General features: G+C 33.6%; 1 protein-coding gene across 1 annotated transcript; it reads right to left on the bottom strand.

Moving 5' to 3' along the window:
- Positions 1 to 803: 803 nt before the first annotated feature.
- LOC121414983 (calponin homology domain-containing protein DDB_G0272472-like) lies at positions 804 to 10,795 on the bottom strand. The gene is made up of 8 exons (XM_041608026.1): positions 10,637 to 10,795; positions 9,026 to 9,041; positions 8,040 to 8,153; positions 7,367 to 7,448; positions 6,325 to 6,452; positions 4,272 to 4,411; positions 3,465 to 3,521; positions 804 to 2,643 (listed from the first exon to the last, which is right to left on the bottom strand). The coding sequence occupies exons 1-8, from the start codon at positions 10,793 to 10,795 to the stop codon at positions 2,497 to 2,499; spliced, it is 843 nt and encodes a 280-aa protein (XP_041463960.1). The 3' UTR covers positions 804 to 2,496.
- Between the last annotated feature and the right edge of the window lie 4,296 nt (positions 10,796 to 15,091).

Raw genomic sequence — 15,091 nt, 5'->3', positions numbered from 1 at the left:
ATCATATTCCATCAATAAAATTGAATTTATAGAATTTATGTATGGGGAAGCTGCTCGCATTGGAAAATCACAAATATAAAAAAGGAAAATGGGTTATAACTCTAATTCTTTGATGAATTATCCTCAAAACTTCACCAATATTTTTCTTTGTTTCTGTTTTTATTAAAACCAACTCATCTTCAGGATGAACACCCCCCTTTAATGAATTAAGACAAAAAACATCAATTTTACAATTGTGTGCTTTTTTGACAGTTTCAATAATGTATTCAGTTTTAGATTTTAAATCTAAAATTTAGATTTTAGCAAATACAAAGAATTCACATTTTAATTTCTTCTGGCAATTGGTAGGAAACCAAATCTTTTGTTGTTATAAGATGGATCTAGGTATCTAGTTTTGAGCTGGGCTCGGAAATATATCATGTAATCATGTATATGTAATAGTTACTACTCCATTAAATTTTTGGAATTAAAATCAATTACAGTTATATGCATTACATTTAGGTTTGCATAATAGATGCCAAAAATTGTTTTCCCAATTACCAAACTCTATGTGACTGCTGGTTAGTTTTCGTAAATATATGAATGAAGTATTAGCCATGTAAATATATAACGAATATATTCACATTATGGTGCAAGTATTGTGTTTTCTGTACAAATATATGGTACTAGGTAGCAACACCTTGTTTTTCACTACTGCAAACATGCTGATGCATGGGAAATGTACATATTTCTTTTGTCTAGAGTTTGTATATTTTGGAAAATGTATCTAATCATCACTCTTTCACATCCTGTACACGTCTTTCATGAATTAGAATATGCCTCACTGTTTTTTTTTTTTTGTAAAATAATGTAATAGAATTGAACTAGTCTTGGACAGAAGTTATGACATAACAATTTTTAATAATCATTAAATGATTATTTAGGACTGAAAACCTCGTATTAAAATGTTTCATTGTGAAAAATAATGCACGTTCACGGATTTAATGTCTTTGTATGTACAGTTATAATGAGTAATGTCATTAACAGATATGATTCATACATTTGATACATACATTGTATTTGCCTTTATCTATGGGCTGAATAAGGAAACTTATTTTTTGAAGAATAAGATGTGTTTTGCTATTCTTTACACAGTAAAGGGATATTAATTTTGAAAAAAAAAGGAAGTCAGTTTTTATTTGCAGTGAAATTAATAATGAACTGCAGAAACTGACAAACCCAAATTTGGCATTATCAAAAAACTTATTGTACAGAACTTTTCTTGAGATATGTCTCAACAGAATCATATTCATAAAGAAAATATGGACATATACAATATCATTACTTTCTCTTGTTTATTATAGACTTATGCATCTTAAACTATGTCAATATTTTTTGTTTCATATTTGATGTATTCAGTTTTACAATTTTGTATTCATCTTTTGATTTATTTTTGTTGCACTTGTATTTTGTAGCAATTTTGATACAAATTCTATGTATTTTGCTATTGCTAGTAAGCCTAGTATGTATGGCACAGATAAAAGAAACGATGGAATGGCCAACAGTTCTTTGTGGATTACAGAATACAACTGTTTGATAATAATGATGTCAAACAAAATATTGTTTATATTGATATTTATTAATAAAAGGTAGACACCAAAGTAAGAACTGTGTGAAATACGTCTTTATTTTTTTTAGCTTCAGTCAAATAGCGCTATATCAAAACTGAATTCAGCCCAGGGGTCTTTAAGTGATATATCAATGAAAATCACACTTTAATTCACAGCTGTGTGTGATGTATGAAAAATTAAAGCATTGGTCAGACAATGCTCTGAGTATGCATGATAGCTCCATATAGGTTTTCATCATTGAGACTACACATGAAGTATAATATGCATCAATTGTTATTGGCTCTTTAGCATGATTTTAAGTTTTACTTAACTTTTCATAAAATGGCCTCCTGATCATGCCAATATTTGTTATTGAACAAATATTTTAAACTTAGGCAGAGTAATCTGTACTCTGAATAACATACAGTCTTGATTAGGGATGCCAGTCGGATTTGATCAGAGGGCCTGAAAATCACCTAGAAAACAATATTTTGTACACGAAAGTACTAAATCTATGGCCTGAAAACAAATGGCCAGAGCCTGAATTTAGGCTTTTGCCTGAAAACTGGCATCCCTGCTTGATATTACAGATTGATCTCTATGTCCTATGGAAGTGCATAGGGATGTTACATCATAATGTGATATAGGCGATATAGAACTGCATTATTTTTATTATTAGTGCAGAAGTCATTTAATAGTCCCTATCTTCACCCAATAAAAGGAAAAAGAGAATAGGGGAGAAAACAATCCAAAGTCATTCTTGTAAGATATTCTTTTATGATAGTTGTGTTTCATTTACCCTTGGCTGCCTCGTAATTCTCAACTAGACCAGCCTCTCTTCTGGAGCTAGCTTTCCTTTTTCATATGTCTAGTCTTGTCGTGCTTTGTTTCAATCCTTCATCCATCTTCAGTTCTGGGCCATGGATGATTCATTCTTTTTCAGCTGTTCCAGTTGAGCTTCTAGCTGCTCTGATTCTTGGCCCCATTGCCAGTTCCTCAGCTGTGCTTCTTTAAGTTGGCATTTCAGACGTGTCAACTGCGCCTTGTTGCGCTTCTGAAAAAAAAGAAAAGGATGAGTTGAACATCATTAATCCAATACACACGTTTAAGATTCAAAGAAATGAGAAATTTAATGACATTTGATTGATCTGATAATATATTACTGAGATCTGTACAAACTATATTAATCAAAATTCTGAATAGCACCTTAGATAGGGATTCAGGAGGTAGCCAACTACTTTTGAAATCTTATAACATGACATAATGTTGAATGCCTTACCCTACTATATCATTGTAAAAATGTATATGATTATCATATCCTTATAACCCACCTCACGGGTGATATTGATTGACTGAAATTAGAATTTAAAGAGATAAGATTTCACGAGATCTGACTTGTCTTCAGGCAACTTCTAAATATAATTTCAATGGTAAGCTACAGTACAGTAGTGCATCACCCCTGATTTGTCTGGAGCCACGAACTGAAAAGCTTGATCTCACTTTGTTCCAATGGAACATATCTGTGATGGTGTAGTTTATGAGGGAGAAACTTGTCCTCCAATCTTTGAATGAGCCTTTTGACAGTTAATCTCAATGACAGTTGCTATATAAGTTTGAAACTTAAAATCCTGGCATCTGACTGGCTAAGGACAAATCAAGCAGTGTAGATCACTGACAAACAAGATATTCAATTATACTCTGTGGAAGTCCTGCATTCTATTGTGCAAACTTAATGTATATATCGAAAGAGAAACTCACAACGTGGCTCTTTAGTCTTTGCTTGATATGGCAGATCAGTTTTTTAGAAAAGAAAATATGGTTTAAAAAGCAACCAGACTTTGGACAAGAAAATGTGGTTTAAAACATGTTGATTACCTGCAATACATCAATATCTTGTTGAATTCCAGCTTGCTTGGAATTTTCCTTGGTAATCTATCAAATACAAAAAATAAAAGTATCCTATAAGTGATATGTTATTTTTTAAGATACAGTTACAATATTTGCTGTTGTTTGTTGTCCTACAGTTTGCCACACTCATACTTATGGCCCAGAATGAATGAGTTTCATTTTCAGTCTAAGATTGCTCATCCTCTCAGCTAGCCTTCCTACTAATAACTCTTAATTGATCATCAAATATGCATTATTTCAAAATAATAAATAAAACTGACTTTATAAGCACAACATAACATTTCAAATCCCATATGCAAATAATGTCTTCAAGCATTTCTATAGAATTTGAGTCACTGTTATTCCTACGACGATATCATAAATCTGCTAAACATCATGATTATAATTTTCCAAGTAAGTCTCCAATCCTCACTGCTTACCCATCACTGATCTTATTCTAGTGTAATATTAAGTTCTGAGTAGGTTAACAAATGCATTCTGAGATGGACTGAAATATCATTAATGTTTTTTAAACTAAAAACAAAATCTTAACAGTCATGCTCTTGTTATCTTTTTAAAAGTTGAGAAATACCTCTTCATAATCATTTTCTGTGCAGTACTTTAAGAATGTCATCAAGTGAAACATGTATCGAGATATTAGCAATCTCAAATAAAAGTTCATGTATCTTCATTCATAAATTGAAAACAGATCAATAATCATTCTCTATGTCATTCTTTCTTCTGTCATCCTTGGTTAATCATTCATCATACAGCGTAATGATGATACTAACTTACCTCCTGTTTGAGTTGATTAAGCTTCTGTTGTCGATCAGCTTTGGTAATTTGTAGTTGATGTAATTCATCCTCCAGTCTACGTTTGGCTAACAGCTCCCCACTCTCTTCATCCATTTCCACCTCAGCTTTTAATTCTGCTCCTGCAAAATTGGTGAAATTTTTGCAATCAATATTGGCTCATCCAGTGCATCACTGCATGAATATAAGATGAATTTATTGACTTGATGTGGGCCATGATTGTCCATTTATAAATGGGTGGAGGTTTGGTTTACAATTTTAAAAATGATCAAAAAGAAAAATTGCTATTAAGATCCCCCAGCTCCCATGTGACTGTCATAAGTGAAAGTTTGTGAACTGTGCTTCTTAAATAAAACATCAAAAGTTATTTCCATTGATATAAAAAATGTGTGTTACAGACATAAATTGATTGAGTAGGGTATTTAGGGTCTTCTGAGTAAAGGTATGTAGTGTAAAATGGGCATTCAACATTCAATCATGTTAGATTATCATGGTCAATATGTGTGTAAATGGAATTTTCATTTTTGGTTATCAGAGGTGTACTGTCTGCAACTCAATTTTAGAAAAGAAGACATTGTTGCACTGCCCTCTTTTAGTTATATGCAGCCAACATGATCTCTCTCTTCTCATCAAGAAGCAATCACTCCTCCAGTGGAGATCAAGGAATATAAAACTTTATCAAATTTCGCCATATGGTCTTCCAGACCTACTGATTAGTCGTAATATCATCCAATGATCTCCTCACTACACCAAGGACTCTTTATTTCATTTAAAAGGGGGACTGTACTCCAATTGAGGTTAGATGCACAGTAGGAGTGGGGGGGGGGATTCTCAAATAGATTATTGTATGAACAGCAGATTAATCTCTGGATGAAATATTAGACATGAAATATGAATTTTCATATGAATTAAGGATTTGATGTTTATGAAAAAACCCTAAGAATATGGTATTTATAATTGTTATTCAATCGGTTACAAGACTACATTGATGGAAATGCATTGTGGGTAAGGAAACAGGAATTGTTTGAGCATTTCAGGAACTTGAGATGATGCTATTTAATGTGGTATATATGTCTTTACCTTATCCTGCTCTAACCAGTGCAATGTACTCTGTGTTTATATGAATGTTGAGAGGCTAATCGTACAGTGAGGGCAATATAAAGTCATATAAAAGAGGGATAAACAAAGTTTGAAGAAATATTTGGAATATGTTTGTTTCTATATATTTTGTTTTTATTTATGAATACATCCTAATATGAGTCCTCAAGGTTGTCTCTTTTTTTTAATTTTTTTTTCTATTGATAAATATAGTCCACTTTGGAAATACCATATTGAGAATTCAAGTTTGTGTTCTGTGTATCCATAATTGCATTGAACTTCTGACCATTATTTTTCCCTATTAGATTTTAGATTTCCCTTGTTTCTTATTGGTAAACAAGCATCATCATCTAGGTTATCAGGGCTATTGTCATGGGGGGAGCAATGTGTAAATCTAAAAAAAAAAAGAACAATAGTATGAAGAAAAAATAAAAAAGTAGTTCAACTGCGTAAGGTCACGGGTAACTTACACAGATTTTAAGAAACACACAATGGTTATGAAAAAAAGCACTCAAATGAGTTTGGATACCGGGTACATCAGTCATCTAGACTTTGGAGGGATGCCTAGCCACCTTGTTACATATAACTTAGGCACTATGACAGTTGACTATATTTTTCTGTTGGAATAAATTATAAATGAAACCATCTTTGAATAAAAAATAATGAGCTATCAAAATTATTGAAATCATTACATTTTCTTAAATTCATGACATTTTCAATTTTTGCATGTTTAATTAAATTTCACCCGAGATGGCCGTTTATCACTAGCTGTATGATGTTTAGGGGAAGACAAAATTTGCAAATCAAATACTAATGATAATGATTTTTGACTAAACTTGTTGTTTTGGGGGAATTTATATGTATCTGGGGTACATAAAAAGTTAAACCTAACCACAAGAAAAATTCAATGACTAAATTGGATTGGTCTGTAACTTGCTTTTCTTCTCCATGTCTTCACAGATCTTTTTCTGTTCGGCAAGCTCCCGGTGATCAGGAGAGTTGGCTTCCATCTCTAAAACCGCTTGTTTATACTTGTCCATCTTTTCACCATACTCCTTGTACATTCTATAGGATTATAGCAAGCAAAGTGGCAAACAAAGGAATTCAACCCACTTTCTCAAATATTTGACATTTTATGATCATTATCATTATCATGTACATGATCAGTCAAGTGACACTGCGGCTTTCTCTCTATCTCCCTCCAGCCCAATGAAACCTCAATATTTAGTGCTCTGTGTCCTCAAAGCTACAGTATGATGAGTTGGAGACAATTCAATTTTCTTACAGCAGTTATAAATTCCCTTAAGTTTGCCCTAGTGCAAGCTTTCTTGAACAAATCATATAGAAGAAAGATCACCACTACCTCCCCAAAGAAGGAAAACACATACACAGCCAGATATATCATCCATGTTTTTATACTTTGACACTTAATGGTAACAATGAAATCTCTGAAAGACCAAATACTAGTCATCAGAATCTATATAGGTTACACAGAAACTGTTGTTTGAATCTACATTCATACTCTTTAACAACTTTTATTCTTTGAATTTCATTGATTAAAAAAAAACTTCATTAAAATGATTCTCCCAAATGCTCTGATTTCATTAAAATCAACTTGGAGCAGGGATGGAATGTTCATGTGCAAACAGGAGTTTAAAAATAATTTTAAAAAGTATTTCCCTTAAAATCCCTGTATCTAACGTATGTATGCACTTTTCTGTGTCCTCTCAATAAGTTGGATCCTGGATCTGTTCCAATATGTGACAGCATGGTATGTGGATCAAGGATTTCTCAAAATGGGGCAGTTTTTGTTCAGAAAAAAATTGACAAGCAAAAAAAAAAAAAAAAAAAAAAGGTCTTCACTTGCGTATGCATAACATTTTCACACAATTTGTTTTCATTGCTCTCAAAAATCGGGGCACAGGATAGATGTGCTCATACATGGATCTGCCGCTGTGTGAGTATTCTGATTTACTGACCTTTCTTCTCTTATCCTATCTGCTTCTGTCCTTTTTATCATCTGCTTTAGACTGACATTCTCAAGAACTGTAGCGTCAATAGCTGGCAAGATGATGTCCACATAGGATTTAAAAAAAAAACATTATTAGGTGTAAATTTACTTTACCAAAGTAATGAAGTCAAATCAGAAATTTGTTAAAAAGAATTACAAAAAATCACATTCTATATAATGTAGCAAACAAAAGAAAAAGTCACAGAAAATGATTACATAACCATCTTCACCTTTACCTGACAAAGGGCAGATCAAATCTTCAATTTAATTTACTTGGCATTTTGGGTTGTACCACTGGACCAAACATTGGCTTAAAAATCAGCCAGGGAATTATTTCTGAAACTTGGAAAGATATGTTTAGGGCTGTGCCTAAGGAATCTACATCCCTTGATAAAATATTAATTTACCTTTATACCACTACACAAAGGTGGTGTAAATTTAAAACTGGCAAGAATTCAATATCCTAAACTGCTAAAGCATCATTTATTGTCAGTGTCTATTTTTTTTTTTCTTCATTTGAATGAATTAAGATGAACAGCTTTAATTTTACAGACAGCCAGCTCTTCATGATTATGTGAAAACAAAGGAATATAATTTGAATTCAATAATTTTTGAAAATTAGAAGAAAAAAAAATCCTCACCTTCCTGTAATTCTTGAGTGTGTGCCTTCCCTTTACAGTGGTTTTCCTGGGCAAGGCAAATCTTCCTTAAACACTCCCTCAGCTCTTCTTTTAGGGAAACTAAATGCTTTTGTGCTGAAAAAACAAGCAAGGATATTTGCATGCTTATCAAACAAGCTACATTCATAGCTGATGGTGTGATAAAAGGAAAAGGAAATAAAAACTTTCATAACACATGTCAAATCTTTAATCTCAGTATGAATAACGCCTGAAATAAAATTAATGCTACATTTCACTTCAAAAAGAACAATTACACTTTAATTTGCCTTTCTATTCATAACCTCTACACTTTCCTTTTAAATTCTAAGGTTTTTGCTTAATTCCTCATACATTACAAGAAAATCCGAACATAACAGAACATAATTAACTTTTTATGCTCCCAAAGTAAAAACTCATTGGCATATTTCGAATGGATGAGCCCAGCTTGAAATATCAGACTTTCCTTTGATTATAACAAATTGCAGGATTCTTCAAAAACCTGGCAGTACATGTATGCCATGAATAAAACAGAAGTGACTGACTACATGATCCCAACATAATTCTATCTTGAGGCAAACCAATGCTGCTTGAATTTTGTTTTAATTATTATATGGCATTCACCTCATTGTAGTGAGCAGCCATATTATTTTTTGGTACATATAAAGCTAGGCAGTACAATAGTGAAGAGCAAAAAAGAAAGTTACTGACAAAGGCAAAATTTTGTTTTTAAAGAACAAATGTGTAAGCCATAACCATTGACAAGAAGTAAAGAAAAATCTCTAAAGGTATATGGTTTTATTTTTTTGCAGTTCTGTTTCAAATTTGGAAGAAAGATTATAGTGCATTTCATTATGAAAGTTATGAAATTGTCAATAACTCAAAATGAAGTTTACACATGTATCTATGACCATGTGATTTGCTTCCTTTTGCCACTGTTGTGAACTATAGGATACTGTCTTTAAACTCACCCTGAAGCAACTCCTCCTACACAACCAGGTGGAATACATGTGGAGAGAGCGGGAGAGAGGGGGAAGAGAGAGGGAGATTATGAGAGAAAGAAAGAGGAAATGTGAGATAGGGAAGAGAAAGGGGTAGTGTGGATTAAAGAGGGTAATTGAGAGAGATTGTTTGGGATAAATAGGCACAGAGGATGAGAAACAGAAAGAGGGTGTATGAGAACCACTGATAAGATAAATTTAGTAAAAGAGAGGAGTACTGAAAGGGATTGTGAGAAAAAAGTTAAATCTTGAAGTTAAATCTTGAATGGCAATATCAAAGCTGAATTCAGATGTGTATTTTCAATACGAAAACATAATATTAATTACAAAACAAATTGCAAACATAGTTATTACTTGATTCACTTTTTAAAATGATGGAAACAAAATGACATTTTACAATAGATTTGAACTCAGTCTTTTCACTTACATGTAATTGTGCTCAAAGTGGACTAAATTTGTTCAGGAAGGATCTACATGCATTATTCTTAGTGCTATTCCACTTTAAGGGTAATATACAACATTTTGCTCACAGAACAGGATGATCATGGTACAAAACCTATGGGAGATACAGAATTCACTAAAGTTGAGACAAATAACATTCAAAGAAATCTAAAATCGATCTGTCATTGTACATATCCAAGGAATTCCCCTTTTGAGGCAAAAGACGAGTTTGTCAAAAAGGACAAATTCATGAATTTTACATAACTGGTGCTAGGTATAATTCTCATCCCAAATCACTGATCCACCTTTATTTTGAGGATGTTGGAAGGTTGTACGTATGAAGGAAATTTTTTATCAATATTATAAGTCAACAAAAAAACACAATATGCATGTATAAAGTGTTTGAGCATTTCGTTGTCATGGTTGTGATCATGCATGACAAACCCTTATCTAATATTTAAAAGAGTCATTATGAATTTGGTTCGCAGTAAAAATTCCTGTAATGTTTTCAGATAACAGAATACCTAGTCTCTCATCCAGTCGACAAACTTCGAAAATATTTGACCCTGTCGAGAGCAAAATTCCTTCTTTACTGTTTTTAAATACATTGCACTTGCCAGGATTCCTGATTTGTTGGGACTTGCAAGCAAAGAATGTTGCAAAGTATCAACACCTTTTATGCATGTGTGTATTTTTGAATTATTAATTGGGCAATTCTCTCAGAAAATTAATTAAGGTTGTACTGCATTTTACAAAAGTCTCCAACATTCCTAAAAGAGATGAATTACTTGAGCCACTGGTAACACTAATAAAGTTATGAGCCCTATTCACTGCACCCATGGCTTTGTCATATTCGATGAAACTTGTGTTTAACCATAAAACAAGAATTACTAGGAATAATAATAGTTGAGCAGGGCTCAAAATAGGCTTGAATTAACCCAAGACCTTGAACTCTGGTTCCCTCAGAAAGGTCTGGATGCCCCTCCCAATATTTATAGACTTAAGGCCCAAATAAGTACAATCAAATTATGCCCGAAATCTTGGTGCCCATTGTAATCCAGCGTAATTTGAGCCCTGATTTAGAATGAATTTTCCAAACAAAAAATAATTAAAAAAAAATTGTATTCACTGAAACAGTACCTGTAGGGTGGCCAAGAGTTGTTGGTGTTGCTGGATCTCACTTGCTTGCTGCTTCTGGGCCTTGGACACGCTCTCTACAGCCTCTGGTAAGCTGTCTGGTTGGTAACAGTCAGAGTCATCAATTGCAATACCAGCATTAGATTGATAAACACTGTCCATCATGTCCAAGTCTATGAATGTGCTAAGTGCAGAAGGATTGAAATTCTGGGATTAAGTTTTGAAATTTTATTCAGCAGGTTCAGTATCAAAGTAAAAAATCTAAGAGGGAATAATTAAACTTTGAATGCAACGTTTCTGGACAGGAAACCATATGTTCAGGCAATTATTTTGTGATGTTCCTCATCTAAACAAACATGAATAAATATATCTTGTACTAGCAAGCTTTTAACACTGAAATGAACTAATAACTAAACATCTAACTCAGATCATGATTATCAATACAGAATAAAAATGCAGCAAACGTCATACATAGACCAAAAGCTATAGTCACTATAGGCTATTTGTAATTCATTGAAACTGTCTGGCTCCGAATGTGACTGTGTATGGATAAACATGAAAAACGTAAAATGATTTTTTTTTTACTTCTCAAAACAGACAAATTTTTTTGTCTACCACTGCCATACTAGTTAGAGTGATGTCTTACTCAGAGACAGGAATTGAAATAAACGTTTTTATTAAATAATTTAGATTTCTGACAAGAAGTGTAGCCAATCACGCAATGTATGTAGTTCAGTGGGACAACCGGATAGCACAGAATCAAGCTTTTGGTCTAACAAAAAAAAGTTACTTATACCATACCACTTTCATCAGTACCTGCTGGCAGAATTGACGACAAGCATATTGCTGGTACCAGATTGTTTAAAGTAATCATTACCAGGAACCAGTGCGGGTTAAGATGAACTTAAGAGTTAATTAGACCCCTAACGTTAGGCTAGAGTACATTATTTTCCCTATATCTAAGCAAGTTAAGACATTAATACTGTCATGAAGCATATCAATGTTCTCATTAATATATCCTCTTCTGTTTTTTATGCTGATATTTTGCATTAGTTGTTGATATTGATGACAAAACAGAAAGATATCAATGCACATGAAAAATTTTGCCCCATACATGGAAATTTTTTTGGCATATAAATTCTCATTTAAAAAAAATATTAACCGGACTGTCCAGAAAACGATTGCAATTAATTTCTACTAGGGGCCTACCCCTAGGCCTATCTAAAATCATTGTGAAATGCGTATTTATTTAACATTTTTCCATTGATTGTCCAGAAATATGAAAATAATTGATTTTCATGACAAATCCAAGATAGCCGACAAAAATGGGTCCTCTGGGCCTTTCGTATACAGGATATGACCCGGCAGCAACACATTTTCTTGACCACTGATACCATGCCAACATGTTGGGACCATAAAGCCCCAGCCCCCAGACCCAGTCTACTCAATTTCAGCTCTAACGCCGGTACCGGGCAACGTTTTAATTAACGTCGTTGGATCTACGTTACCTCGACTCCCTCGAGCGAAGTTCGTGCAGGTCCACTTCACTACCGCTACACTTCGCTCCACTACCCGAACTTCGGGACCGTGAGCTCGTTCGAACACTCCTACTCCTAGAGGCAAAGGTGGGATAAAAAAGTTATTTATTGTAAAAATTATAGGAAAAAATAAAACGAGAAATAAAAATAGCTTAATTTCTTACTCAACACCCGTATTTCACTCCGTGTACATCCTCCAGTTATCCTCAAAATTGGTGATTTTGGGCCAGTATCTGACAAACGTATCGACTATCGGCCGATTTCAAAACATCGCATGCGCGCGATATATATCGCGGTCGATCGTCACTACTATTGGATGGCTCAGAAAATACCAGAAATATTCTAAGAGTTCGGGAAAATATTCCAAGAATCAGTGAAATATTTTTCCAAACTCTCAGAATATTTCTTGTGTTTTCAAAGCCTTCCAATATAATATAAATATCTATGCTGTTTTACCTGCGACCGATCGCATGCGATGTTTTGAAATCGGCCGTTATTAATAATACGTGTGAGGAATTAGATACTGGCCCAAAATCACCAATTTTGAGGATAACCGGAGGATGGACAGAGTGAAATACGGGTGTAGAGTAAGAAATTAAGCTTTTTTCTTTCTCGTTATATTGTTTCTATAATTATTTACAGTAAATAACCTTTTTCTTATCCCACCTTTGCCTCTCGACTAGGAGTATCCGAAAGAGTTCCCGGTCCCGAAGTTCGGGTAGTGGAGCGAAATGTAGCGGTAGTGAAGTGGAGTGGAGCCTGTACGAACTTCGTCTTCGCTCGAGGTAGATCTACGTTAGATATGTAACTACTCTATCAAAACAATGGTAAGTGTATTGTAATATAGATTATTAATTTAGGTTACCTTTTCCAAAATCGATGCGATACTTTTAAATGAGTCGGTGTGACTATCAGAAATGTGATTTCTTACTTAACTTACCTGGGGCCTGTTGCAGAAAGAGTTGCAATCGATTGCAACTCTAAAAATCATGCGCAACTTGATTTTCAACCAATCAACAGCGCGCATTTGGGACTTGCGTTTGATTTTTTGACTTGCGTTTAAACGCAACTCTTTCTGCAACAGGCCCCTGGGGCGGTATTCTGAACATTGTCTTTTCTGCATATTTTATCTTATCTCAGAGATATGACAAAATCGGTATTCTGGTGGATGTCATAACTTTTGTCACAAAAATTGTCATAAATTTTGTCTCTTCTCTTTAGCGCGCACCAAAAATACGCGGCTTTAAATGCGCGTAATCCTTTTATACAAGTAAAAGATATGACAAAAGTTATGACAGGGGGGTAGCAGTCATAAATTTTGTCATATCTTTTAGTACCAAATATCCCGATACCCTGCCGACTGAATGTCAAGCAAATAATTATATAATTTAGATTAGCTTGTGGTATTAGTTTCACTCATCTTCCATGACAATTTTCAAAATTATTTTTTCATGCTACAATTAGTAAGGTCCTACATATTTATTCCTCTTCTTTTTCTCTGTTTTCCTTACTTTTCTACTTCTCCTTTAAAATTCTTCACAGCTCCCTGTCTCTCTTTGTAATTAAGCGCATCAATATACGCGTAGTTGCGCGATGCCAGCAACTGTTTTGGGGATACGCCCTACTTGCCACGTGGCTTTCCTATTGGCTAGAAGGGCTCCAACTAGGAACTAACGATGATTTTGATTGGTTTGCTTCCGAAAAGATGGGTGGGAACTTTGAGAGATATGACAGGGAACAGACAATGTTCAGAATACCGATTTGTGACAATCATAGCGGTGTCACATCTCGGAGAGAAATGACAAAATTTATGACAAAAGTTATGACAGAGTTACAGAATACCACCCCTGGGGTGGTATTCTGAAAACGTTCTTATCTTTGTTCTTATCTTTTATCTTATCTCACTGAGATAAGAAGACGCTAAAATCATTGCAAATCGGTATTCTGAAAATCTTCTTAACGCGTTCTTATCTTTGTAAGGACTGCCTTCTTCTTATCTTCAACACGCCCATTTATAGGATATTACCAATCAAAATGCGCGTTATATTGGCAGTTTAACCAATAGAAGCGTACCTTATGTGAAGAGAATATCATGGGCGCTGCGCGTACACTGTTTCTGGCGCATTGCGCGAAATAGGCATTTTATACGCAATGACTGATTTTATTATTTCGAGACGTCCACGTGCACAAAATAAAGAAAAAAGTAAATAAAGCAGGTACGAATAAAGAAAAAATGAAGAAAGAAAGTAAGTAGGTATTAAAGTAAGAAGACAGAAAAGGGTCAGAATGAAGCAGAAAAAAGATGAAAGGAACAAAGCAGAAAATAATGAAAAATAAAGAGTAAACGAAAGAAAGCAAGCAAAAAGGACTTAAAAATAAAAAAGAACGAAAAATAGAATAAATAAAAGAAGGAAAAGGATGAAAGAAATAAAACAATTATCAATGATAAAGTGAAGGAACAAAAAGAAAAAGAAAAGAAAGAAACTAAAAGGAACACACACACACAAAAGAAAAAGGTCAAACTAAAAAGATTAAAAAAAGTAACATGGAACCGAAAAAGAAAATAGTCTAAAAACGAATAAAAGAAAGTTAGAAAGAAAAAAAGGAGAAAAAGGGAATAAAATGTAAAAAGTGAAGGAAGAGAAAAAAGGGAAATGAAACAAAGAAATAAAATTGAGAGAGAAAAAATGAAAGGAAAATTAACGCAAACATGAAGACTACAAAAAGATAAAGGAAAGAAAGAAAGAGAAAAAAACGAAAAGGGAAAATAAAGAGTTAAGAGAAGAAAGACAGAGAGAAGAAACAAAGTAAAGAAAAAGGGTAAATAAAGAATGAACGAAAAAAGAATGAGCGACGAAATAAAGAAAAAAAAAGAAAGTAAAAAAGACACAAAAATTTCAGAAAGCAGAAATAAAATAAA

The sequence above is a fragment of the Lytechinus variegatus genome, chromosome 5 (genome assembly GCF_018143015.1).
Source record: "Lytechinus variegatus isolate NC3 chromosome 5, Lvar_3.0, whole genome shotgun sequence".
NCBI classification, from domain to species: Eukaryota; Metazoa; Echinodermata; class Echinoidea; order Temnopleuroida; family Toxopneustidae; genus Lytechinus; species Lytechinus variegatus.
Note: the sequence above shows the minus strand (reverse complement) of the source record. Positions and strands in the feature narration are given on the sequence as shown.